This window comes from Ornithodoros turicata, chromosome 5, assembly GCF_037126465.1.
Source record: "Ornithodoros turicata isolate Travis chromosome 5, ASM3712646v1, whole genome shotgun sequence".
NCBI lineage: Eukaryota > Metazoa > Arthropoda > Arachnida > Ixodida > Argasidae > Ornithodoros > Ornithodoros turicata.
The window spans coordinates 6,704,460-6,731,521 of NC_088205.1; the positions used below are offsets into that span (position 1 = coordinate 6,704,460).

At 46.6% G+C, this 27,062-nt stretch overlaps 2 protein-coding genes across 10 annotated transcripts in view; one reads left to right on the plus strand and one right to left on the minus strand.

Annotated features, from left to right (window-relative positions):
- The window catches only part of LOC135393833 (uncharacterized), a 366,589-nt gene that overhangs the window by 315,119 nt on the left and 24,408 nt on the right, over positions 1-27,062 (minus strand). For all 5 annotated transcript variants that reach the window (XM_064624137.1, XM_064624136.1, XM_064624139.1 and 2 more), the window contains one exon: positions 2,853-2,930. In XM_064624137.1, the coding sequence (XP_064480207.1) occupies positions 2,853-2,896 (44 nt within the window). In that variant the 5' untranslated portion in view covers positions 2,897-2,930. The remainder of the gene's footprint in view (positions 1-2,852; positions 2,931-27,062) is intronic.
- LOC135393832 (uncharacterized) overlaps positions 1-27,062 on the plus strand; it is a 260,444-nt gene that overhangs the window by 203,926 nt on the left and 29,456 nt on the right. The gene's annotated exons all lie outside the window — the stretch shown is intronic.

Sequence of the window (27,062 nt, forward strand, 5' to 3'; positions counted from 1 at the left end):
TTATTGTTGACAACACTGCTGTTGCACGGCTCTGAAATTTTTTCCCCCCTTTCCGCGTTTTATATATATCAGATCTCCCCTCTCCGGATGCATGTAGTACACACTGTGTAATCCTATATCGGGGAACAATCCTTCTTACGACAGGGAATCAAGAGCACGCTGTTCAAATACGGATCTTCCAAAAAATTCCTGTTCAATATATCCGTCGCGGCCCCCATCCCCGCGATAGCGATCTGCGAAAAATGTCATCCGTCCCCCCATCGCGAATACCCGCAGCGAGATTAGGGCGCTTGCTCCCCGGCTCTCCGCTAAGCCAACGCTAAGCCTCGCAGCGGCAGGTCTCCAGCATCCGCCCATATGTTTCTCAATCTCTCTCTCTCTCTCTCTTCCTTCTTTTTTTTAGTTTGAGAGGAAGGAGGGGGTGTCTTCCGTTTCCATGCGTAACACGACGCTCCCCGGCACCCCCCATGTCGGACCCAGCGCGCACCTGACCCCCAGAGGTAGGGAGGACGACATCTCCTCCCCTTCCTCCGCAAACCAAAATTCTCTGCGACAGCAACCGGATCAAGTGATGGATGACAGGCGATACCACACCGAACGAAGTTCGGCCGCATTTTAGGGCTACCCTATCTTCTGTCATGGCCCGCGCTACAATTTGTTGCCGAGAAACCGGTTTATACTCAGACCATTTTCGAACGTTTAGTGCATCTGTACGGCACAATTTATCGTTTGTTATACCGTGGACCCCCAAAAATACGGGCATTCGGCACGGTACAGATCACACGTCGATACCGGACGCACCAAGGAAGTACTGCAGCGACGAAATATTTAACCAGTGGAACAAGAAAAGTGAGGTAAAGAACGAGACACGAATTACTGAGAGAAGCCGCGATACAAATTGTATAAAGTAAAGTGTATTTGCGAATGCACACTGATCGTAAAGTTTCGTGAATTGCGACGCAGATTCTAATTCTACTGACTTAAAAAAAACAACAAAAAAACGAAGAAATATTCGCTTCCATTTCCCATCGGAAGCGTTGTCCAAAACGCGTGAAAACAGAACGCTACACCCTGTACTCCTTTCCAAGCACCGCGCCGTTCTAGCAAGATGGCATTCCGGCACATGGCGTTACCGACAAATAAGAAAAACATTGAAATAAAAGGAAAAATGATGACATTAAAAAAATAATAATAAAAGAAAAGAAAGCGCCAAACGTAAAGAAAATGAGGGCTGACGTAGAAGCTCGCACGTTGCTTCTCTACGGCCTCTGCGCAAAAGAAGAAGAAAAAAAAAAACAACCGTTACGACACGTTCAGCGCAAAAGAATGCCGATTTGGAGAGCATCCCGGTAACAAAAGGATCTGCCAGCGCAGAGACGTGACCGCTTCTGCCGAAATAGGAAAGAAAAACTTTTTTTTTTTCGTTGACGTCGCCCGGAAGGAAGAGCGAACAAGCGCCGCGAACGCAACGACCGTGACGGCGGGCCTCCGTTAGATATTACACTTACTGTTACCCGATGCATCATTTCTTGTTTTTTTTTCCTGGCCCATCATGTACCGCACCAGCAACACGTGATGATGTAATCTATTTCCACTGTAAAGGTTCGTTCCACTGTTGGATAATGTGTAACGCAGAACGCAATCGCGCGGAAATACGATGTCTCACTCCGACGTTTCGCGGTAATAAAAATAATAATAATAATAATAAAAAAATTCGTTTGGCATTGTGTGCATTTCACGTTTCGGGAAAGAGAACAGCATTCAAAGGTGATGCCTCAATTTTCGATTATGTTCACGTCGAAACACGCAGCAAATTGTGTGAATCCTCTTTCTGTTACCCGAAGCATTGTAGAACGATATCTCACAACACCACGGAAGCTGCTGAAAATTAAATATTCGCAAATTTTTGCCAGGAGTGAGGTGATAATAATTGGGAGTAGATTTCCATGTAAGGTGAGCCGACATGTTGTTGTGACGACATGCTGCACGTGTCGCAGGATAGGAGTGCGGATAGTTCTTCCTCGCTGTTTTTTGGGTTGGTTGGGACTACGAAACGAAACATTCTTGGAGAACCTTACGTAATACATACACCAATAGAAAATACTTATCCCCGATTTGCATTATGTTCACTGCGGTCTTCGGACGTCTTCAAGCTACAGGTTGAAACAACGATGAAAGATGAAAGTCACTGAAAAGGTTAGCCAGCTGTAGGGATCGAACCCACATCTTCTGGATTACCGGTCCAGGGCTCTACCAATTGAGCTAAGCTAACACGCCTCTCCAGCGACTTTCGGGGTGCATCATCTGAAGGGACGACAAACCAGCCACTCACTCTCCCTCCTTTCACTCTTACATTTTTTGCTCACTCATACACACATTCATACGACGGAAATCGACGCAAGCGGCACCTGACGGCACCTTCTCTCTTGTTCTACAGGTTGGTTTTTATCCGGGGCTGCCGCCACCCTTGGTGGAAACGGGGAAAAAAGAAAAGAAAAGAAGCGCTGGAACAGTCCACAACACACACGTAAAACAAAATCCGCAAGCGATACTGTCATCGGAACTCCGCGAATCCAATGCGTTTCGCCATCATTAGTTCCGCATTTAGACACTTTGTGGGTGGCGGCGCTAGTGAAGCTTCCTTGGTCATCTGGCCTGGAACAACTCACGTCTCGCGAAGGTGTGGAACGGATGATGTGCCGTATACGGAACTATGTGGAACTAAAAAAAAAAAAAAAAAAAGAAGAAAGGCGCCGTTATCCGCCCACTCTCTACATACAACGCCCCATAACGCCTATATACTATATTTGTACATACGCGGCCCATGGGAGAGGGTGTAGACCCAAACTCACGATTTCCGATGGGGAGGCCACACAAGAAAAGAACATCCGGGCATCTCCAGCAATACTATCGTACACGTTGCGTTGCACCTGAAAAAAAGGGAACGAAGTACCGCCCAATTAATCTTTGGAATGCGAAGCAGCATGGGGCACATGTGATCTCATGTTTCGTTGGTTCCCATTTATAGAAACACAATACAGCAGGGTCCTCTGTGCTAGGGTAATACATTAGTGGGGATGGCGTAGGAAGTACGGTACACGTGCGGTAATTGAAGCATCATGAGCCATGGAGAGACAGGAATGATATTGTCAGTGGCTCCACTGACGCGAGGTGTTAAGAAGAGTTAATTATTTCCCGGTTTTATGTTATCGAGACAACTGCGATCATGCATGAGCGACTTCACAATGGCTGGTACCGGCCTCGGTGGCTCAGCCGGTAGCGTGTTCGCCTTCTGATCGCGGGTTCGAACCCGGCCGAGGACGCCAGCAACTTGGTGGCAGGGTACAAGTTGCTTAGACACGCCGTCTTCCGCGAGGGACGTTAAATACGGGGTGCCGTGTGATGAGCTTTCATCGCACGTTAAAGAACCCTCAGGTGGGCAAAAGCAATCCATAGACCGACCGCTGTGGCGTCGCTCATGATCTCAGTTGCCTCGCGACGTAAACACCCAATTATAAATTATATATATATACAATTTGCTGGTTCATGTATCAATTTTCGGTCTGCCGCGGTAAGTCAAACAACCTGGCGACAAATGCGTGCGTTGCCACGCCGACGAGACAATCCGTTACGCGATCAAATGCCATACAACATCGCGGAGTACATTTGTTATTCCCTATATGCGTACCAGGAAAGTATCCCTATATACGTCTGGGCGCACACACACGCGCAAATACACTGAGGCTACAGAATTAATGAATGCAGTGGTGATATCTATCTCGATCGCCAGGTACACGCGGATGGAAAGGTTACCGATAAGATCAACATAATTTCGATAACGACGCGCTATTCATCTTCGAACACCACCGCAACATTATCGCCCGTTGAACCCACCGTTGTGAAATCACGATGAGGAAGAGGGGAAGCCTTGCCCTTGCCGCAGTCCTCACTTCACGATTTTTCTTTTATTTATTTATTTATTTTTCTTCTGTGGCTATGAGCAGCGTACAGATGCGGACAGATGTAGAGAGGACAGCAGGAAGCAGTGAGGAACATAGGGGTAGTCCTGCTTTGTTCTTGTCTTTGTATCAATATTTTATATAAATATAGATATAAATACTCAATTCTGGTCTATCTGTCTCACGAGGCCTGTGGTCTCTGTCAGTCTGTGCGAGACAGGAGAAATCTACGGCGGGATATTACGCATACCTTAAAGAAGCGCCATGTTCCAACTGTCAGGAATATGCGACGGGCAACCCCACCGACACCGCCGTTACGAAATGCAAAGCAAGCAGTTCGGTTTCTCGTATTAGTACTTCCTTGCACGTGGTCCGTAAGATGTATAGGAGATGATAGCCAATCATTCCAGTGACCACCTTCTTAGTATATGAACCCTGATGTCCTCCATTCAAACACCTGTCTCCAGGTCCCTTTTACAGCGTGCATCCGTAAACCCTGTACACATACACGTATACGGTGCAGGAAAAGAAAGTCGTGCGTAGGAACGAATAGAGGGATGCTGCCTCGTATGCTGCAGTCGTCCGAGGAGAGCCATTACGGGGTCATAATTCATCGTAGCCCGGTGTTTACTTTGTTTTTCTCTTTCCCAATACGAAGCACCCTCCCCTGCTCCCAAAATCCGGTACGACCGAATGCTGCATTCCTTTCTGCTTCGTCTTCTATTCCCTCCCTTAAGTTTTCGTGCCTCGTCGTTTTCAAAACTTTTTCTGATACGTACTCCCCTCGCCATTTGATTCTTTTATCGAAGCCATTTATTTTTTTTTATTTTTTATTTTTTTTTCCTATTACGCATTCTATTGTGCCGTTCCTTCCAGTGAATGGGCGCGGTCTTCGAATTCGTACGGCCATTCTTCTCGGGATGTCTCTCGTACCAAATTGCGTCATTTCTTCTTGGATGGTTGCGCCCCTGTGTACCGCTTGATGCTCGAACATCCGGGGCTAATTTAATACCAGTCCTCTTTCGTGAAGAGGACCTTTGACGTTCTCTGTATGCTCGAGCGACAAACAGTTTGTTTGTTTGGAAGAATAAAAAAAAGAAGAAGAGAGGAGAAATGAAACTCCGTTTTAAAATCACAAACAGTGATCTTCGTCCATATGATATGCCAAACACATTTTGAACTGTGCATCTCAAAATTACACGATGAATACTACAATGTACGTCTCGTGTTGGCTCCGCGTAAATACACATATACTGCTCTCATCTTCTGGTCACGCTCTGGGCCCGAGGCCGGAGACCGAGGACCTGGTATGTAACCTTTGCACGTGCTGCATGGTGTTCAGCACTCTACTGGACGTCATTAATCTTTACTATATTTCAAGCTGCTCAACGGCGGTACCAAATTACTAATATATAATATGAAATGAGTAAGCTGGGTAGCAATTGCAGCCCTTCTAGTACGCTAAATAGCAATACTCCTCATTTCAGTCCCCTGAAATTGGAATTTATTCCCGAGTAATGCAAACAGTTCCTAAACAAGAGATAAACTGATGTTCTGAGGCTGGAACAACATAGAAGGGACAGATACAAACAAAGCCTCAAAGCCGGCAATCCAGAAGATGTGGGTTCGATCCCTACAGCTGGCTAACCTTTTCAGTGACTTTCATCTTTCATCAGTTCCTAAAGTTTGCACAAAACCTCCGTGCATGTACTACTCTCGAAAGAAACTAATTTGCCAATGCACCAGCTCTCTAAAAGTGCTAAAATTACTCTCTTTTTCTTCCCCGCTTATACAGTGTGTTTATCAAACCCCAGTATATCGTCGTAACACTCCCAACACTACTGGCGCCATACCTCACGTTCAACCCTCTCCTTCCCGACCCGGGAAAGATGTCAAACCTGTCCGGTCACTCGTATCGGACAAGCAAACTTGCGCCAACATACTTTTTCTCGGAGCCCGTAGAAAAACGACCTGCCGTTCCCTCACGTATCTCGAAAGCAGCGACAAAAAGACTCGTATAAAGCGCGCGCGCGCGTGCTCAACGTTGCTGGCGGGCGAACGGCCAAGAAACGACGTTCCACGTCGCTGCTGTCATCGTCGCTCCTAAGCTGCTGGGTGTCGCGCCTTGATGACAACAAAAAATAAACTGTACACCAACGACCTCGTCGATGACAAGTAGTAGTGGGATGCTAGACGCGAAGTCGAGCCCGAAAAAGAGATGCACGGCTGGCTCTCCCTCCCCCTCCAGTGCTCCTTCAGGCACTGCTCCAGTGAATGTGCGCGCGGACGATGTTCTCGATGACGGAGTGATGTCTTTTTTAATGGGCTGCTAAAGCGTGCATCTGTTTCCTCGTTTGTCATGTCGCGATATGGGGGCGATGAAGCCAGGGTTCTATTTTAACAACCCTATAAAACTTTCGTGCCTTTTTCGCTGACATCGCCATGTTTCATGGTCGTATTTGTTTCGCGTGTGTATACGGCCTGCACGAGTCAGTCACACACAGTCTACACAGCTGGCTGGTTTTATGCGTCCGGTAATCTGTCTTTTACGCGCTCTACGTCATCGCGACGAAAGTTCGGAAGTTGTATAAGCCCGTATTGAGTCGTGTTCGCGAAGTATTACCCTTTTACGGTATCGCGTAAAATAAGTGCGCCGTTACGGCGCAGAATACGTAAGCTTTGCGGCGCCGGGAGCCGTAAAAGCTGCTTTTGGAACGTTTGCATGAGATAAGCGACAATGGGCGCCTCGCTTCCTGCGAAGGATCTTGAGAGGAGATCCTCTATATTTCCTACTTATGTACTGTCTGTCAGCAGGTCGCTCAAGCTTCCAGGTATCAGCTTATGTGTATTTCCTGTTCCGTGCTGAAAGTTTTGTTTTTTTAAAGCCTACGAGGCCTTTGCGTGGTTTCAGAATATCGTCGGGATTAGAGGCATGTTACACTGTTAAGACGGAAGCCTTCGCCACATCACACGGTGGTAGGCAAACAGTGCACAGAATAATACCGTTATCACTCCTATCGATCAGCGAGCAAAAAGACACGAACAGCACAGGATGAGCTCAAACTAACAACTGAGTTTATTCTAAGACAGAAGGTACAGTACCTTCTGTGTTAAAATAACTCAGTTGTTAGCTTGAGCTCGTCCTGTGCTGTTCGTGTCCTTTTGCTCGCTTATCGACATGTCGTCTAACAAACTAGCCCATCTCTCCACGTTAAATTATCACTCCTGATTTGTGTAGAGCGCGGGGCGTACGCCCCTTTTCTAACAGCTAGTACCCCGTCAGTCGTTCAAACCAATGGCCATTGAACTAGGGTGCCTGCATACAGGCTTCCTACATTGAACATGCACGCAGCGCCACCCAGAGTGCCACGTGTCAACTACTCAAAGAGCGTTGGAGCCAATGTTTCCAGACAGGTTTACACATTACACGATAGGTGGAGCTACGCGGATGTTCAATTACCATTGGTTCATTGAAGACTGCCCGTGTGGCGGGGGTATAACATGGCTGCGTAAGTGTCACAAAATGGCGTACGCCTCTCATTTTCAGCACATCAGGGGAGGGAGCGATGTCATTCGGGATGATGGTTTGGCTGGGAAATTGTTATGCGGTGAAGCTCATGTTTTAAGGGTGGGCTATCCGATGGTGAACGTCTCCTAAGGCGAGAGGCGCACCACTAGGAAACACGCTGGCATTCTCGTGGGCTTGGTAGTCTCCATGTTTCGAAAGCACGACGTCGAAATGGCTGCTTTTCGCAGCGGGTGTGCATTGCGTTAACGTTTTGCATATCAGCACACCATAAAACACATCTCCGCAGTTAGAGGTAGCACCTCGCACGTATCCATTTTCGGCGCATTCGAACGACTCGCGAGCGAACTGAAAGCTCCGTTCTTTCGACACTGCTGGAAGCGTAACAACTACCTAAAAAGTTCGACACATCAAATCAGAGCTGATGGGACTGGGCCAAACAAACGTGCGATAAAATGATGGTTCGTCCCCCTCCCCCCCCCCCCACTCCCATTTTTTTCTTTTTCCTTATTTTTGCTACAGCTCGCCACGTCATCAGTGTGAGTGCGGCATTAAAAGCGTTAAAAAACTCGCCCGTTACAACGAAACGACAAAGATAAGTTGGAAAAGAGTAGGCGCAAAAAAGACATATAAAACTTCCGCGTCGTTTCGAAACAAATAAAATGTTCGAGACCGTTCCTGCAGCTCTTGCCAACCTATTCGTATATCTCGCTCTTTTATTATGTTTTCCGTTTGTACACTCTTGTGTGTACCGATGGATCAGGCAGTCCTCGTTCATACCACACAGAGGGACCATTACTGTATTTGGCTCCACTCCAAATGTATCTGTTTCTTTTCCCTTCCAATCGTAAGTGGAGACTCCCGTATGAGGCGCAGCAGCGGTATAGTAATTGTCAATAGTGACGCCGTTTGACGAAATCCAATCTGGGCCCTAATTCCTGGTAGAGCGGTTTCGTTTTCCCCGTCGTTTAGGCTGGAGAAAAAAAAAAGTCCCTTTCATCCATAGAAATTCATCCGACGCAGATGACGTATACGGGAATGAAAAAAGTAAGGGTAGCGTTTAGGGTAGGGTTTAGGGTAAGGGGGACGTGTTACGTTTCAAGTAAAGGGTTGGAGAGACAAGTTAATTAGTGTCAAGCGCTGTTTATTGCTTCGAACTTGTCGTACCCACAATAAGTGGGTATTCTGCGTTTCCTTTTTTTTGTAGATATCATCATCATCAATTTCTGTCAGATTAATGTAAAAAAAATTTTGTTAATTACTTACTCGCACCCTGGTGCAACTTAAATCAGACATGCAACAACTAAATGTAGTGACGATCAGAAACCTTGCCACTTAAGTCAGTGTGGCTCATTACCCCAGACCGAAATAAATGTGAATCCCCACCCCGTCTTTCAGCACGATCCCGACCACAGGAGTGACATACACCCGCCATCTTTGTGACTAACCCTCAAGCTGGTTATTTTCGCAAAACCGCCATCTTGCCGTGGTCACACGCAGTCAAACTCCTTTATAGCGAACACCTTTTTAACGAAAATACCAATACAGCGAATTTTTTTTGCGGTCCCGCTGGAGCCTATAGGTCCAATAATGGACATCCTTTTTAACGAAAATACCTTTACTGCGAATTTTTTTTTGCTGTCCTCTGAGCTTCGTTGTAAAGGAGTTTGACTGAATAGGAAACATCATTTTGAGGCTATGTGACTTTGTTTACGTGTCGTTTTACCACATGCCGACATATTCTCGTTGGCATAATGTCGACAGATGAACGTATTTTGACGGCGTATAAACTATGCGGTGCTTCTGCCGCGACATGGTTTTCCATTTCTCCTTAGTTCACATCGGCTCAGTGTGTCTTAACGCGGGGTCGTCATCACAGCTTTGGAAGTGGTCATCAGCACGAGCCCTCGTGTACAAAACTGCGCGTTTCACTGCGAGAGTATCGGACATAGCAATAACTACCGGGATCAAAAAACGCCCAAAACAACCCACAGAAAAGCAAACGCGCTGTTTACAAACGATAACATGCGCGGCCATCTCTAAGGTCACGTGTGCGGTGACGTTTGCTATGACGTGTGACCATGAACTGTCCAGAATGCACTGCGTACGCACGCCCAGCACGCTTTCGTCTATGGAGCAATACATTGGATCAGGTCCCCCAAACTCACCTCGGAAAAGCGTGCAACGAAGAAGGCCGCCACTAGATACCCCACTGTTGCCGTTCCGGATCACTTCAGCGCGCTAAGTTTAGCAGCAAAATGTTTTTGTTGTTTCTGCGAATGAATTTAGTCTTTATATGTCCAAATAAGACGCGTATAACAACTTTCTCTGTCGTGTTTCACTTTTTGGTCACGTTTTTAAACGTGTTGAGCGATCGGAAGGATCTAGTGCACGGCTGCGTGCATCACATAGCGTACCTGTCGTACCAGGCGCCGCAGGCGCTGCAGTCGTCCATTTCTCCTTCGGTGACTTGGCCTGGCTTGGATTGTGCTTGAACTGGATCTTTAGCGCGCTACAATCCGCGCAAGCCAACGTCTGGTAACAATGGGGTATCTAAGGGCGGCCTCCGGCATTGCACGCATCGGAACAAACATAGGAACAAATACATGGGAAAATGGCGACCTTGGGGGGACCTGCATTGGATGGCACCCCTGTGCTCCCGACATTCCATCACGAAGATCACATTCACAGCCGCACACAACCTTAAGTACATTAGGTCACGTGTCTGTCCTGCCTGGCTCGTTTCTACTGAGTGCCATCTTGGGCGGCAATCCGTGCCGCCACCCCACCCTGAGCGGTGAGATCTTTTATGCGTCTCGCATGCAGTGGACACCCACCCGGAGACGCATTAGCTGGCGGGTCGAGATTTCGCTGGGATTCCGCAAGCAGTGACATCAGCGCCGTTTTGCTACTACCATTAGGCAAAGTGGCCTTTCGGACATTGGGCGCGCCCTCGCTGTTAATGATGACGGTAAGAAATCCCGGATGGTGAACAAAAAAAAAAAAGAAAATTAGGAAAAAGAACTTCGGTGTGTTGGGAGAAACGAACTGCGCGATTGGGTATTCAGAAGAAAATTGATGTCACGCATGCAATGACGCGGTATATCTATACTGCGGCAGAACAAAGATTCGTTGCAGGCGATGATTGGTTAGCATGCAACGATTTTGTGAGTGTGTTTGTAGTACGGTAAATGTAGAAAAAAAAAAGAAGAAGAAAATGAGTTGATGATACGTGCGTTCTGTTTCGTAGGGCTACTTGTCCGTCCATATACTGCGGACCGTTCGGCGTACCGCGTGCGCGGCCTTTTTCGACCTGGAGTTGTTCGGATAAGACAACGATGCAGTCAAATGATGAAATCGCATCAGACTGTGGGCGTGGAGAGACAAAAACAAAAAAAATCACATTGTTATTTTTTGTCATTGTCAAGCTTTTAAATTGGGTTATGGTCACTGATTCTCGTACGCATCTTTTTCTTCGATTCATTAATATTTATGCGAGGTATATCGCTGCTGTTGATGATGATGATGATGATGACTTGGTGTTTTATAACGCATAAGCGACTAGCAACGTACGTAAACAGCGATAGAGTCACAGAAGAAACTCCACTTCTGATGCAAAAAAACAAAAACAAAGCTCAGTAGGCGTCGTACGCTTTATTTTCTCGCTTTCCCTCTTCTCAGTGACAGCTAAGCAACCACTTCCGGCGCCTATCTATCCGTTCGCACCTGACAAGACACCGGCAGACACCTTATAGGACAAACCGGTAACAGCTGCGTGCCACGCAGACAATCCCCCTGTGAAAACGACAAAGAACGATGCGCGATTCCTCAGCCCAAGTAGCTTTCAACGGAACCCCAAATGTGGAAGGGAAGAAAACAACGGCCGGGCCTTCGTCCACGAGAGAGCCAACAGAAGATAGACATTCCCCCCTGTCGCAATTTGTCCTTTCGCTTTTCCGGCCCTATACGCGATACCGAATGCCATGTGGAAACGGAGTCGACACCCGATCTAGTTTCCTTCCTTCGCCGACGGAAGCACATCCTGTGCTCGCCCATACGGTGCGTCCCGACCCACCCTCTTCTCTGGCACGCACCTTCTGGCTCATGCTACCCAAGAAAAAAATAGAGAGAGATAGAAAAGAAAAGAAAAGGAAAGGAAAGGAAAGAAAAAAGCCCGAGGGCAGCTTCCCTTTTTCGTTTTTGGTGGGAGGTGTCCTTGTTTTTCATTTGTAGTTGCTGTACCATGTGGCGACCAGACAAAAATTACAGGTGACTACTTTGGTCACTACTTTGGAATACGAAATACGTGTGGCGAAATGTAGTGTCCGAATTTTCAGTTACGAAGGTATAAAAGCGAAGGACAAGAACTAAATCACCAGATGTCCAGAAAATGTGATCTCAGTTGTCTCGCGACGTAAACCCCAATTATTATTATTATTACTATTATCCAGAAAATGATCCATCTGCCCCTATGTGTTGCTACTACGGAGAATGATATACGTCCCTTATTTTCTAGGAATATTTTTCTCGTGCTTCTTCGAAGGGAAAACGACATCTCACCTTCTCGCCGTCTTGGGAAATGTTACTTTTGAAAAGTAACTACTTTACAGTTACTTTGCGGATTTTCCAAACAAAGACACGACATCAACAGGCTTTATTGCAAACGTGGAAGTTACGGACAATGTGCTGTTTACACATTACACTTGAGCAGCAACTGGTGCTCGAAGTTTACATCACTGAGTTTGCCTCGTTTAATTGCGAAAACATCAATTCTACAATCGAAATCTACAATTTCGAAATAAAGTAACTAGTTACTGATAAAAGTAGCTAATTACAGTTACATTTTTTGTTACATGCAGCTCCCAAGACTGCCTTCTCGACAAAGGCCTCTATACGGGAATAGAAATGGTTAGTTATATTGTCAACGCTAGAGCTATATCTAGGGTTCCGTGTTTTCGGTTTTAATCGAAAGACGCCGAAAAACATACGCCGGATAAATTTTCCCTCATTCGGTTTTAATCGAAAAACGCCGAATACAGAGGGACAGTGCACGGACAACACAGACCTCCAAGGACACGACAGCTAGATAAATTGCTGCGCGTGCCCAGCAAGTTGTTGATGCAGATCAAAAAACCATACAGAAATACGATGGTTGTGGAAAATACTAATTTGTAGATCTACTCCCAATTTGACTTTTTTTTTTAAATGTCCGTCTACTTTTTAGTTAGCCGTAAAACGCCACCACGGCTAACAACACCAGTTTGAATTAGCGTCGTGCAGAAATATTAGTACTAAAGAAACAGGGGAAAGGGAGCGGTCTTCTTCACGAATGTTAGTACATTGTGATTTCTATTCGCCGGTAACTGCCGGGTAAACCATGTACAAGCCAGGAAAAACATCGAAAAATGCCGATTTCGTGAATAATCAATAAACACCGACTCACATACGCTGAATCCAGCCTAAAAAGAGAATTGTTGATTTAATGGGTGACTTGAGCATTTAGTGCCCACAATGTTCTTCAGTTATACTGTGTAATGTCCATTGCTTGTTTATTTGTTTCTGTTCATATAAGTGTTTTTGCACTTTGCCTATAACTTGCTTTGTACGTTGCTACTATACCACCCACGACTCCGTCATGTTATGCCTACGGGCCTTTGACGTGTAATAAATAAATAAATAAATAAAATAAAAACCGAAAACACGGAACCCTAGCCTATATCGTACGATGTTCCTTCGATTTCACGTCGGCTAATATTTACGCCGTCGTTGAGTCGAGCATATACAGGATGCTTCAACAGGAAGCTCCTTCGCAATCCTTTAATCCCATCCTATACCGTCGTCGTTCCATTCGTGCTACTCAAACACTATACAGACGCATCTTAGAACGCGCTATCGCACGGTGGAACTACAAAATTTGTCGTTAAACCTCTCGGTTGATGCCATCGCAAGATAACCCCGTATAAGACGCAGCTGCCACTCACCTAACTTCGTCCCTTTTACATCGACTTTTTTGTCGTTCGTCCGTGTCTTTAAAAGCGAAGAACATAAAAACTACACGTATATCATCCTTTGCACGTTGCTGATCTTGCTCAAGACGAAGAACTCCGCAAAGAAAATTATTTAAAAAAAAAACATTGAAAAAAAAAAAAAGGCTAAAAGAGGTAGGTATACAGTCTTAAACCTGAACGTGCCAGCCCCCGTTCACAGACCTCTCTCTCTGCGTTCGCCTTAAACCTGGCGCATAGCTAGGAACCCGAGAGAGAGATATCCTCCTCTCCCCTCATGTTTGAGACCATGCTGTGTGTGCACGGTTTCCGGAAATGGGACCCGGACGTCGTTTTTCGTCGCTGGTTTTCACTTCCCCCGCGTCCTTTCCTCGTCGTGCCTGTTTTTTGTTTTTCGTCCCGCCAGTGAGGCAAATGCCGTGTTGGACGCTCTGTTTACAGTGGCTGGTGCAAAGCGGCTTTTAGCCTGCACTTTTCGAAATGAAGCGACGCGGCAGAGAGAGAGAAGGGCGGCCCGAAAAGTTAGGCTCGCGCACGCGAAAACAAATCTCCTTTCCTCCGAGAGCATCCTGCGCGCGTAACAGCTCACACAAATCAGAGCGCGGCGTGCGTTTGCTCGCGAGTGCGTACTTCGTGGGCTCACAATCTGTCGCGCGAAGATATCGCGCAAAAATACGACGACCATATGTTGATTCTATACCGTGTCCTTCTACTCCGTGACACATCCACTTTTGTAGAAGTACCATCTTCGTATTTTTTTTTCTGCATCCGCCGTCGAACCACACCTCTCACTCTTTCAACAGAACTTTCACCACGTAGCGAACTGAAGGCCAATTACTGCACAGGATGATACCATTACGACCCCTGGGGGTGGAGGTTCGTAGACACAGTTGTGGAAAGTTCGGGGCGTACGCCTTTTTCTGACAATTAACGTAACTTCAGTAGTGTCACAAAAAGACGTACAGCTCCAGTTTTCAACAAGTTAGGAGAGACAACGATGTCGTTGAAGATGATGGTAGTCTACTAGCGTGTTGCGGGACGAAATTCTGTTTTCAGAGTGGCATCTACGAAGCTACGTTAACTTGTCACAAGAGGGCGTACGCTCCACTCTCACCTCAAATCGACAAGCGATAACTGTATCACTCGACGAAACGGTTAACCCAAAGCGTTAATTTACCCATGACGAAAACCCGAGACTGGGAAAAAGACGAAAAACAGACGGCACAACACAAAGTCACAAAAACAGTTTCGTCTTTTTCCCAGTCTCGGGTTTTCGTCATGGATCTTAGCCACCAGCTCGCTTGCTTTTTAACCATTTTATCTGTTAATTTACGTTTTTAGAGTGTACATGTTGGTGAACGTGCCAAAGAGAACCCATTATTTCCCAAAAGCTAAAGCAAGACACACGAGTTAAATGCGAAGAACACAAGTGTTCTCCGTTCGACAACTTCTATACCATCTATCATCTTCCTCAACCGTGCAGTCATCCGTAAACGGGGCAAGAACTCACGAAGAACATCAGTTCTAATATGGTATTCACATCACCTCCCTCCGTATATGCTGCATGCACTCAAGTTCGAAACAATAAAAATTAGCGCTCATCCGTCGTATCCTCCCCGAATTCCCACGCAATGAACGCCGTAACAAGGCGACCCACGTCGCGGGCAAACAAAACGCCGTTCCATCTTCCTCGTCTTCTTCCTGGGGCAACGCCGTACGCTGCTTCGCACGGTACAAGCCCGTAATACTCATCAAACGAATTCCCTTGTCAGCGAGCGAACAGGTGTTTGGCCGCTGCCCACGCAGAGATTGAACGGGGTCACCGGCGGGCTGGATCCTTCGCGGAGACGATACTTAGCTCTTCCTCAAAAAAACGCCTTTTCACCGGAGCGCACGACGGTCGGATGCGCCCGTCTTTGTGAGCGGCTAGTTGGTCCGCGAGGAGCGTGCACAATGCCGCGAAGGCGCGTGCAAACTGTGGAAGACAAGACAATGGTAGCACGTGACCGGTGGGAATCTACAATGCCTCGTGGTGGACCGCTTGTGAAGGGGAACGAAGAGAACCGGCTGTTGCGTCATTGTCCGTCGGTGGTCTAAAAAAAGTTGACACTTTTACTCCTTTGGGGGATAACACGCATTGGTTTATACGAAGTTTGGGGGCTAATTGGAGAATAAATTTCAGGGTCAGGGGACTAAAATGGGGAGTAATTGCAATTTAGAGGAGTAGAATCTGCTATTACTCCCAATTTACGCTTTTTTTCTTCTTCTTTTTGAGAGAGTCGACTTTTGATGTAATTTCTTTGATGCCAAGGGGGGGGGGGATGTTTAATGCAAAGAAGAAAAAAAAAGAGAAGGGAAAGGTTAGCCATGATGTAGGCTTGCTATTCCCAAAAGCTAGCCAAGCTCGAACAGGTGTACCTGCATTACCCAACAGTTATCACCTCATTTCACAACGATGACCTCGCAATTAACACGTATTAATAAAACTGTACACATTCTGTGATGTAACTGCGCAGACGACGGAAATCGGTCGACACAAGCACAAAAGGTGCAATCTTTTAAGCGCCTAGGTGATAGAAGGCACTATACTCCAATAAAGACATAGTCTATCAATTGTTTACATCACTTATGTATCCCTCGAAATGGCGCAGCGTTATTAATAGGTGTTGAACGTTCTAAGCTTTATTTATTTATTTTATCAACAAACTTTTTGCATCACCACATGCAGTCCCGTCAAACATCCCCTGCTAGACATGCACTTTGCCGAACTTCACCGCAGATGCCTCCAAGTTTGCAATTCTTCGAAGGCATCTGTTGACCCCAAAGTGAAAAACGCAACGACAGAAAGAAAATACCCTCACGGAAGCAAAACAGTCAAAAATCTTAATAATAAATGTATCCCGCAAGCACATCACACCATGCTTTCAATCTGCCTAACGCTCAACAGTCAAACGGAGCCCGTTAAATGACGTCCACAGCACAAACACACAATTCACTCCGTATTCCTCCGCCCAGTTGCTCATACATAAAAATGGCATTTTCCCATACCATTTGACGGAAAAGGCGTCTCACTCTGACTTTGATTTCCTCAAATTCCTTCTTCACCACACACACACATAAAGTCGCATCCCTCATCGCACAAATCACATGCACGAAAAAAAAAATGTAAAAGAATAATAATAAAAAAGCTATAAATGCACATATTCAGTTTTTAAAAAAAATCGTGAAGTAAATAAAGAGAGCTCCTTGAAACGCTCGAGAACCCAAGCCTGTACTCCGAAAACCTACATGAAAAACTGGCGAAATGAAACATATAACAATTTTCAAAACCATCACTCCCTCTAGTCCGGAACAACGACACTTTGGAAGGCGAGAGAAACGGAATTTCGGAGCATTTTTCCGAATTGCTCAGCCCCTCTCCGCGTTTTATTGTGCCTTTTATTTCACGCGCCTTCCCTATCGCTTTACACTTTTTTTTAGTGTTATCATTATCTTTTTTTTTTTTTGTTAACATCTATATCTTCCGCCTTCCGTTTCTGACGATTTGTCCCCCCTCCTCTTTCATTTCGGTATCTGCGCTCGACTTCTACTTTATCTCCGCGCGGCAGTTTTATATATAGCTACTACACATCCAACGCGTCTTGATTTCTTGGTTTGCGGTAGCGGCGGCGGTATCTTCTTAATGGACGTTCCATATACTCGACTTTTCGCTCTTCCGAAAATAAAAAATGGCTTGTTTTTTTTTTGTTTTTTTTTTCCCTAGGTAGCTGCTTCTCTCTTCCTTTCTGCTTGATGTTGCACGCTCTAGCAGTGAAACTTCACCGAGAGAAAAAACGCTCGCGATCTTCGAAATGGATGTCGCCCTTATCTAAAAAGGTCTTTGGCGTTTCTGTTTTTTTTTCTTTTTTTTTTTCGAACATTTTCCCTGCGTCTGAGCACCGTACCGGTTGACGCGCAGATATCTGTGTTCCTGCCTTATTTTGTCGCGCCACATCAGCCAGACTTGTCAGTCGGGTTTCGCGAGCTTCCTCGTTCTTCGTGGAACTCAGATGACGACAGCGACACCACAGCTAGGACTTATACTTGCACGCCAGGAGGATGTACACGCGACTCCGAAACTGAGCACCTTCCACTTCAATCAAAAAGAAAGGCCAAGTACAAGACACCTCACCCGAGAAAGCCAAGTCAAGCTTAGATGAGAATGTAACACCGAACCACGAAAGAGAATCACTGAATCTACACCGCTCGACAGCGAAGATACGCGTTAAATCCGTTTACGGTTTATTTAAACCGCTTTCAGACTGCTATAGTATATATATATATATATAGTCTTACCCGAGAGATAACATCGCGGCCTGTTGGTCGTATACGACACGCCGATTGAGTGATCTTTCCTCCTATCGTCGGAGATCTCGTAAACGGCAACGGGGCATTCCTTATACGCATTCAATGTTGTCATCATCACCGATACGGATCTCGCTCGTAAAAGAAGAATAAAATATATTCTAGAGTAGCGCATTCGGAGGTCATTCGTCCGACATTATTATTCCCTGTCCTTCCCTTTACGAGTGTCCACTCGTAAAATGCGTCGACGTCTCGGTTAATCGCGACGCTGAATCTGCGCCGAAAAGAGACGTTCACGCAGTTGTCTCAATATACTGGCTATACGGTCTACCTCTAGGGAACGAACTAAGGCAGCGTTCACACGGGGCAACTTTTTGCAGCAACTATGAGCAACTTTGGAGTTGCTGTCAGCCGGCAACCTCCAGCAACTCGAGTTGCTCAGAGTTGCTGCGAATCGCTCCCCGACCGAAAACTTGAGAAGTTGCTCGTGCATCGGCCAATCAGAGAGGGAAGCATTGCCACGTGACTCCCGATGGCGTTGTGGATTTCATTCGTGGGTTCATGGGTTCAAATCCTGCAGGTGCAGCTGAAAAATAACTTTTTATTTTTTTACGAATTTCACGGAAACATATCAGTTGCCACTTCTGGAAGGTAATAATGACCTATTGGGGCAATAAAACTGACTGAAATTTGATAAACAGCAGCTAAAGAAAAGATTCCACCAGTTCGATTCGAACCCACATTGTCCGGTCGCCATAAGGTTGCTTGTGGGTGGAGCTACCGAGTTGTTGCGTGTGAACGCGGACTCGAAATTGCTCAAAAGACGTCGGTTTGAGTTGCTTCGAGTTGCTGGGAAAAGTTGCCCCGTGTGAACGCCGGCTAAAACGTGCGTGTCGATACCGCGTGCGCCGTATACGAGACGCGAACGAGGTTCCGCGCGCAGCAGAGGAGCGGACGTTAGAGAGTTTTACTAGATCGGAACGTGTTTTACGATAACCGCCTCCGAAAACAGGTTAATCCAATCCCCTTATACCTTTGAAGTGGCTGACATCACTGACATAAACGTTGCTCGTGTTTGATTTTCAGAGCGTCGCTCGGCGTACGTTTCCGTAAGGTGCTTCCGATGCAAGATTTCCTTATTAGTGGGTTTTAGTGGATCGTACGCTATCGCCTTTGCGTACGTAAGGAATAACGTTGGTGGTTATGCGCACGCGCAAAACATAAAGAGAGCTTCGCGCACTGCGCAGAACCACTACGCTATCCCCTACGTACGCAAAGGTGATAGCGTACGATACACTAAAACTCTCTATTATTACGGTATCGAGTGTTTCTCGTTATATTAAGAGAGAGGTTAGGAAGAGAGTGAGCGGAAAATTCCTGTCACGTGTAATTGAAATCCCGTGTAAGCTTCGTGGGGTTGAAGCATTCCAACAGCGCTTACACGATATATAGCGACGTCACTATTAGCTAGTGGGCGACATTTACATTCTCACTGAATTCTATTCAGATAGAAAGAAAGCAATTTGTTCATCCAATCGTGAGAGGTCACGTCACGAATCGGTCGTGTCGGTAAAATCGTAACTGCATACGCGGCAAAGTCGTTGCAAAGTTGCCATTGCTACGAGACCATCGGGGACCCGCAAACACACTAGGCTCGGCAGGCGGCTTACCACAGCGGAATCATTACGATGACGACGAGGGCGTGTTAATTTTCACGATCTATCGACAGAGAACTAGGCCAAATGATAATTTTTATATCAATATTTAGCGCGCATTACACTCTCCAACATACAGTATAGCACCCAAAAATTGTTTTTATTAACTTTTGTTTCGTTTCAAAACCCCACGCTTTGTCTCGAGACGAACTTGCTTTACAACATCTTACCCTCGTTCGCTTCAGCCTCCCAAAAGCAATATCGAAAGGAAGGAATTCTCAAAGACGAGCTTGAGGCCATGCGGAGCTTTCCTGCGAGGTCAAGCCGTCGTCTTTTATAAACTGCCGCACAGAAGATTCCCTACCTGTGCAGCAAACCAGTCCGTACACCACGTGATATCATCCCCCACTTCCAGCCACCGCCAAAATCACGACTGTATGTGTCACCTTCGTGTATCCCTTCTTCCAGCCATGTAAAGCCGCGACGAAGAGGAAGGGAAAAAAAAACCGAAACAACACGAAACGGAATGTCACTGTCGCGTAATTTATAGAGGATTACCTTCCGCGATTTCTTTACGATCCTGTTCGGGTCGCGGTCTCGAATTCTTAACAACGAAATAACGCACCGGAGGGAATCCCCCCTCCTCTTGCAGCCCCAACATTTTTTCCAACTAGTGAACAACACAATAAATAAATAGAGTGAACTTGCAGATCCCTCCGGGGGGCCGTTGTCGAACTGGAATCCATTTATATTTTGCTATCGGTAGACCATATCGCTTGTTGCGGGCTAGCCAGGCTTTAGACGCAAAAGAAAAAAGAAAAAAAGAAAAGATTTAAAAAAATGTGTTCTGCAGGAGTCGTTCTTTTTGCGTCGTATAGTCGGGTGTGTGTCGGAGAAATACCTGGTGCGCATAATACTATGTGGAGCTGCCAACGTCCATTACCGTTGCATTCATTATGTGCTAAAGGCAGAAGATACGCTGTGGTAACAGTCGCTTCGGGTCTTTCTGCGTACAACGCGCGATCTATAACGCTCCAGGAGGGGAAACTTGAGACTACCACTTGGTGAGGCGTAACTTTAGGCTTTGTGAGGCAGAGCAGAATGGACACTGACCGTGTATTCACACGAGCGACATCCTCACGGAATATTCTAGCGGAAGAAAAAGCGAAAACACTGCTCACAGAGCCGAAAGTTCCGTCCCGTGTAAAGTTGAGCGTTCACACGGTGCGGAATATCGGGAGTGGCGTACTGCGCATTTAGCAGACGACACTTAGCAGACGGCACCGTCAGCGTGTTTTCCTGTCGTCTGCTACGGAATATCTTGTGGCTGTGCAGCAGGACATTCCCCACGGTTAGCAGTGTACGTGAGCTGAAATTTATGACGCTTTTCGCATCTCCCGCTTCTGGGGGAATGTCGCTCGTGTGAATACACGGTGATACGACGAAGCTTGCCGTGAAAATAAGTTCCAAACTGCTCGATGGACGAGAAGCTTACTTGGATGAGAAGGTCCATTTGTTTTGTGAAGTTAGCTCGTCCCATAGGCGGCGATGGTTGCAAGGCGTAGACAGCGGGCACTAAGGCAGCTGTCTCGTTATTCTTATAGCCATCGTAATATTTGTAATCTCGCGGTAATTCTTAGCAGCACGCTATGAGCTAGATTACGCAGAAGCGGAAGATGGTGCCGTAGTTCCTAACATTCCATATTGGTCTCAAATGCACAGTCTTACGTAATCCCTTCTTTGGTGTCACAGACGTTCCGAAAGTACTGCCGCGACAGTGTTTATGTGCCCCACGTGTGTTTACGCGCAAGGAGCCTGCTTGCTATCGCTGCTCCAACACCAAGAACAAACTCTGGTCTCCACTCTCTCCATGTACTTTGGTTCAAATATTTCTATTTCTATTCTATTCTATTTGGAATAGATTGCCGCTCGATGTCAGAACTATTACTTGCTGTCGCACATTTATTAAACTAAGAGCAAAACAATATATTTTCAACGAGTACTGGCACCAATACATCCAGCGATCATCCAAGCGAGTCCTGATTCTTGTTTATTGGCTTTTGTGTGTGCCTTCCGTCTTTTCCTTTGGTGTTCTTTACAGGGCTTAAGTATCTTTGTTTATGTTGATATGCTAGGGGTCATAGGCTATGTAGTTGGTGTTGCCAAACAGGACAAATTACAAATGTCAGTGAATTATTGTGTACATGCTGTTATATTCTCTTTTTTCACACGCGTATTTATTTGCGGGACAGTGACGCGGGTTTGCCCTTTCAAAAGTCCCGATGTAACTGCGAAAAACTTATCGTGAATTAAATTTATCTTGAATCTATATACCATCCAGAACATTCAAACGTTACACTTCCCGGTGAACCCATACTCCTTTGCATATCTCCACCCCCACCATAATTATCATACTTACCTTATCTTTATTGAACATTCCGGTAAGTTTTTTTGTTTTTTTTTTACACCGTAAATGTAGTGACACAGCACAGAAATGCCAGCATCTCTAGACAGGGCGAAAAACATAAGGAGGCTGGCAAAGTTTTCCTCATGCCCCACCACTTTAGCAAATGGAGTGCCATAAGAGAGCCATAAGCACCGCGTATTCTAGGGATCCCTATGCCGCAAACTATCCGCTGGGAAAGGTTAATCGCCAGAACAGAGCTAACGACCGGGAAAAGAAAAAAAAAAAAAAAGACCGCAGGCTACTGCATTCCGCGCTAACTAAGCTTTCTCGAAGCGTTCCCCAAAGATAACTTCCGTCTCATGCGATACCGTATAATCAACAAACATCGACGAATTAATATGAAAGTTACCCTAAAGCATCACGGGCTCGCCATCTAAAGACTCCTCGCCCCGTGTTACTTGCGTCGGCTATTGAGGAAAGGGAAAAGGGTCTCGTCTTGGTCTCAAGTGATCTCCCGCGATGATTGGACGAATCGTTTGAGGAGACCAATGGGAGCCCGCTCCGCACTGTCGACCTTCTTGTGAAGAAGAAGAAGAGGAAAAGGAAAGGGTTCCTTATGCGTTGGTGTCAGGGTAACGCTTTCATTCTGAGAAGAGAAGTTATTGTGCTTGAGTGCCCCGTTGAGCAGACTCTTTATCCAGGTCGCGTTTTACACGACACACGAAAAATACCTCGATGCTCTGCACTCTTAAAAAAGGAACTTAGGTGGTGGTGGTGGTGGTGGTGGTGGTGGTGGTGGTGGTGGTGGTGGTGGTGGTGGTGATCGTGAAACGGCTCGCCGTTGTCGGCCTGGGCAATGTGCGTCCTGGGTCGACTTCGCCGCATAGCACTCTCTTAGCCAATCACCACACGGAATGATATCGTTCGCTCCTCCGGTTTCGATGAAAACGGGAGGCGTGCCACCTTTTTTGTGACATTTGTGTAGTTACGTTAACTGTCACAAAAAGGCGTACGCCTTGCGCTTTCCACAAATCAATAGTGACTGATAACAGTATCATTTTGTGTGCAATGGTTGGCCTTTACCACGCTATGTGGTGAAGTTCTGTTTGTTCCCGTTCATCATTTTTTTTTCTTTTTTGCTATGGTCGCGACGATGTCCACTCGCGTATTGCCAGCAACGGCAAGCCTATCTCGACATTACCCCCCCCCCTTTTTTTTTCATTTTTAAGAGTGTGGCGTGCAGTACGAAACGTGCATAATGAAACGAACCACACACACCAAAGTCTCATAACTACCTTTTAAACGGGGGGGGGGGGGGGCAGCCACAGCAAGGGCACACCAAGAAATATCAGGTTCTCAACACAACCAGTGCACGACCCACACTGTCCCACAAAAGTTCCCAACCATATTGTCCCGCGAAAAGCTCCCAATAAGTGCTTTCGCGCGTGCGTATAAAACTCTGCGTAATTGAACATTTAGCGTGGTCGCAACCGGTGCCAGCTTGTGTTGTCCCCTTCCTGGTGCCTGCTCAAGAAAATGCTCGAACTTTGCCATTCTAATTTGCTCATCGATATGTCCCCGCAGTTCAGGTCCTCTAACGGCAGGCTCAAAAACTAAAACCTTTCCGCATCTAGCAAAACGCACAAAAGGACGAAACGGGTGACGTCCATATAATTAGTTTTCCTGCCGCTACACGCATCATATCTCGGAGACAATTCCGTTCCGTTTCTCCTTTTCTCGTTCGGTGTTTGAGCACGAGCGACAGGCGGGTAATATCGACAGCCAGCGAAACTTCACGGGGACGAGCGCGGGGCTCGTTAAGCGCCGTCGACGTTAACGCGCACGAACAAAAGTTCAAAATGGCAGCCACCTTTTTTTACCGATATACGTCGAGCATATTCTAATTTTCTCGTTCCCGACACAAAGTGGAACCACAGCTAGCGGCATCCTTACACTGCTGCCGCAAAAGAAAGAAATTGTCACGCTTGAACAGGAAAGACACGTGCTATACCGAAGCTACAAAAAAAGGAAAGAGAACAGTGGCCGCCCGTTAATTAAATTTTGTCATTTTCTTACGGCCTCCCAAAAACTAGGAACTAATCTGATCCAGACTTCTAATGTACATATACACACACACGGAGTTAGAAAACTGCGTTTTTTTTTTTTCGTCTTCCCTTTGTCTACGACTCATTTACATAACAAAGACCGCGACCTTGTTATAATTCCCCTTTACGCGAACGCCGTGTGCGTGTGTGTGTGTACTCCCCTACGGTGTGATAAAAAAATTTAAAAAAAAAAACGACTCGGGGGCTCCCATTTTCCGACACAGAGAATGTGGCCGCAGAGCGGAATCGTTAACACGCGGATTGTGCGAAAGAACGCGGCGCCGTGTAGAGTTCTAAAGGAGATTCGCATGAAGGGAATCTTCATGCGGAGAGCTCTCTGTTCCTCTTCGCAATTTCGTGTGCGCGGATAAGCGCGAAGAATAGGCAGGCGGCTTGCATGGTCCCGAACGGTTGCGTTTAGGAGCTCGAGGAGTGTTGAGCGAAAGCTCCGCGTATAGCGGAAGACTTAAACCAAGTTTCGGTTCCTTGCTGGAAATGATGATGATGATGATGATGATGATGATGGAAAGTGACTGTTCAGAGAGTTTGGAACACGCAAACATCAAATACAAGCCTCACTGTGCCTAAAACAACAACAACAACAACAATAAATGAAGGAGAAGTGATGATGACATGGGATGTTTCCCCGTGGTAGCCACAGGACCCTACCCCACTTCACAGAGGTTAATATGAGAGGGTGAATTATGATGAACGCGAAGCGACGACAGATCGGAGTTCTGTTTAGAGCTCTTCGACAAGTCCAGTGGCTTTCATGAAAGCAAAAAGGGAGCGAAGAGCCCGGCACTGATGCGCGGGAGAGTTCCGTGGGCCAAGTAGTACTTCGGACAAGCCGAATGGTCTATGGTCAAGGAGCTCAAGTTGGCTTCGAAACACCAGGCCCAAAAATATGAAATACATGCATTGAAAAACACGGCAGTGTCATTGATAATGACAGATACCAGCTGGAATCGATAAATATTGATTACGGGTCGAGTGGGGCTAACTACTATGAGTAGTGATTAGCGCACTTGACAAGAGGCGCAATTCAAGAGGTGCGGGTTCGAATCCTGGCGCTGTCTGGCTTCTTCGACGACAGCCTTTTTTTTTCTTTTTCTTTTTTTTCAATCTTTCCGTTCCTTCCACGCTTATTCTCGTCTTTGTCTTTCACTCTCATCTGCAATGTCGTTCAGGAAAGGCAGGCGCGTGTGGACGTCTTCTTGCCGGGAATGCAGGAAGACCACAGTACGGGAGGAACTCTCCCATATATACTGCCACTCCAACCTTCGCAAACAGATTCCGACGTGCACGGAAAAAGCCGCCACAGTCCCTAGGCCGGTCCTTCAATCCCCATCTATCAAAACCCCGAAGCGATCCGCTCGGCAGGTGCCTCTTCCTTCATCCGTTGGCTTGCCTCGTAAGCGATCTGTTGGTGGCGTGCCGATAACAAAGAGCGCAGTCGCCGTCGTACACACGGCGCTCCATTGTGGCCAGACATTTTTAATTGCGAACGCCACTCAAGCGTTGCGGGGACCTGACGCTGCCAGAAATGGTCCTTCGGGCGGCTTTCGTGCCAGCGCCGCATAGTACGGAAGGTCCGTTTTGTGCGAGAAGGGCCTTGTGCATGTCGCCAATGTCGTGAGCCACTTTCACTCGTCTCAATAATGAAGATATGCGTACCAGTATCTACGCGTTGATTGACATCGTAACTGTATCAGCCGGAGAGTCCCCGTGTCGATTGTGTACGCTAAGGCTGAAGCGTATACGTAGGGTTCTTTGTTTTCGGGTTTTTCAAATTCGGGAGAGAAAAATCGGGTGCTATTTACGCACGAGAATTCGGAGAGAAATCGGGCGCTATGATCTCTGCTTGATATGTCACCGGGGAATTTTCGGGTGAAACGAAAGGCATACGAAACGAGCCGCTGCTGTGACACTGGGACGAGAGACAATGATCTTTATATTTCCGCTCGGAACTGAGATAGTCAATGACCGCGGTATTCAAACACTTGCTGGAGCTCCACATAAGCTCGTCTTTGACTCCTGCAGGAGGGGATCATAAACGGAGGAGGACAAATAGGTTGTCTCTTATTTGCTGATATTATGGTTCACTTTTCCGACTGTTTACCGAGAACGACAAGTTGAAGGACCGCAACGATTTCGGGTAGATATCGGGTTTGATCCGAATTCTTGAAAATTCGTTCGGGGGGAAGAACTATCGCGAAAAATCGGGTTTATCCCAAAAACGAAGAACCCTACGCAGTGGCGTAGCCACGAGGGGGCTAGGGGGGGCTCGAGCCCCCCCTACCTGCCGCGACGGACCTACGCAAATCGCGCAAATCCAAGGAGAAAATAATATATATATATATGGGGGAGGGGGGGGGCAGTGTGACGATCGCGAAAGTTCTTACAGTTCATGTCGTCTATCTAATCTGCACTCTTGAGTGGTTTTCAAAGTATGAGCTTTTCCAAATTCTTCCGATCTCGTGACACCGTCTCATGGACATCACTGTGTAATCGCATTGTGAACGCCCAAATCAATTACCGCATTTTCAGGTGTGCACAAGTATTGTGTGTTGTTTCACCCAGGATCAGCGGGGGGGGGGGGGGCAAGTTTTCGTACCGAGCCCCCCTACCTTGGGGGTCTGGCTACGCCACTGACCCTACGTATACGCAAGTTTTATTTTGTGGAAAGTGGCAGATATACTGGTAGCATCGCGCGATTCGCTGAGCCGGGCTCATATTCACGAGTGCACCGGCACTTGGAGCACCGGAACTCTGCTTCCACGACTGAGAGACCTCAGAAATTTTACGTCGAATTTAACTTTTTGAATACACGTAGTGGATAATCAGCCTATACCAGAATCCTCTCGAAGCGAAACATGGACATGGCTAACGAGCTTCGCGCACTCAGCCACGCACGGTATATTTCGCTACGATGTGCCGTATTGGTAAGCCGGGCAATGTTTGCCGTAGAACGCTATTACATCACCCCATTAAAAACCACAAGCATGTATACAGACTGTTATATATTTTATCAACTCTCGTGACTCGGAACCATTTCCTC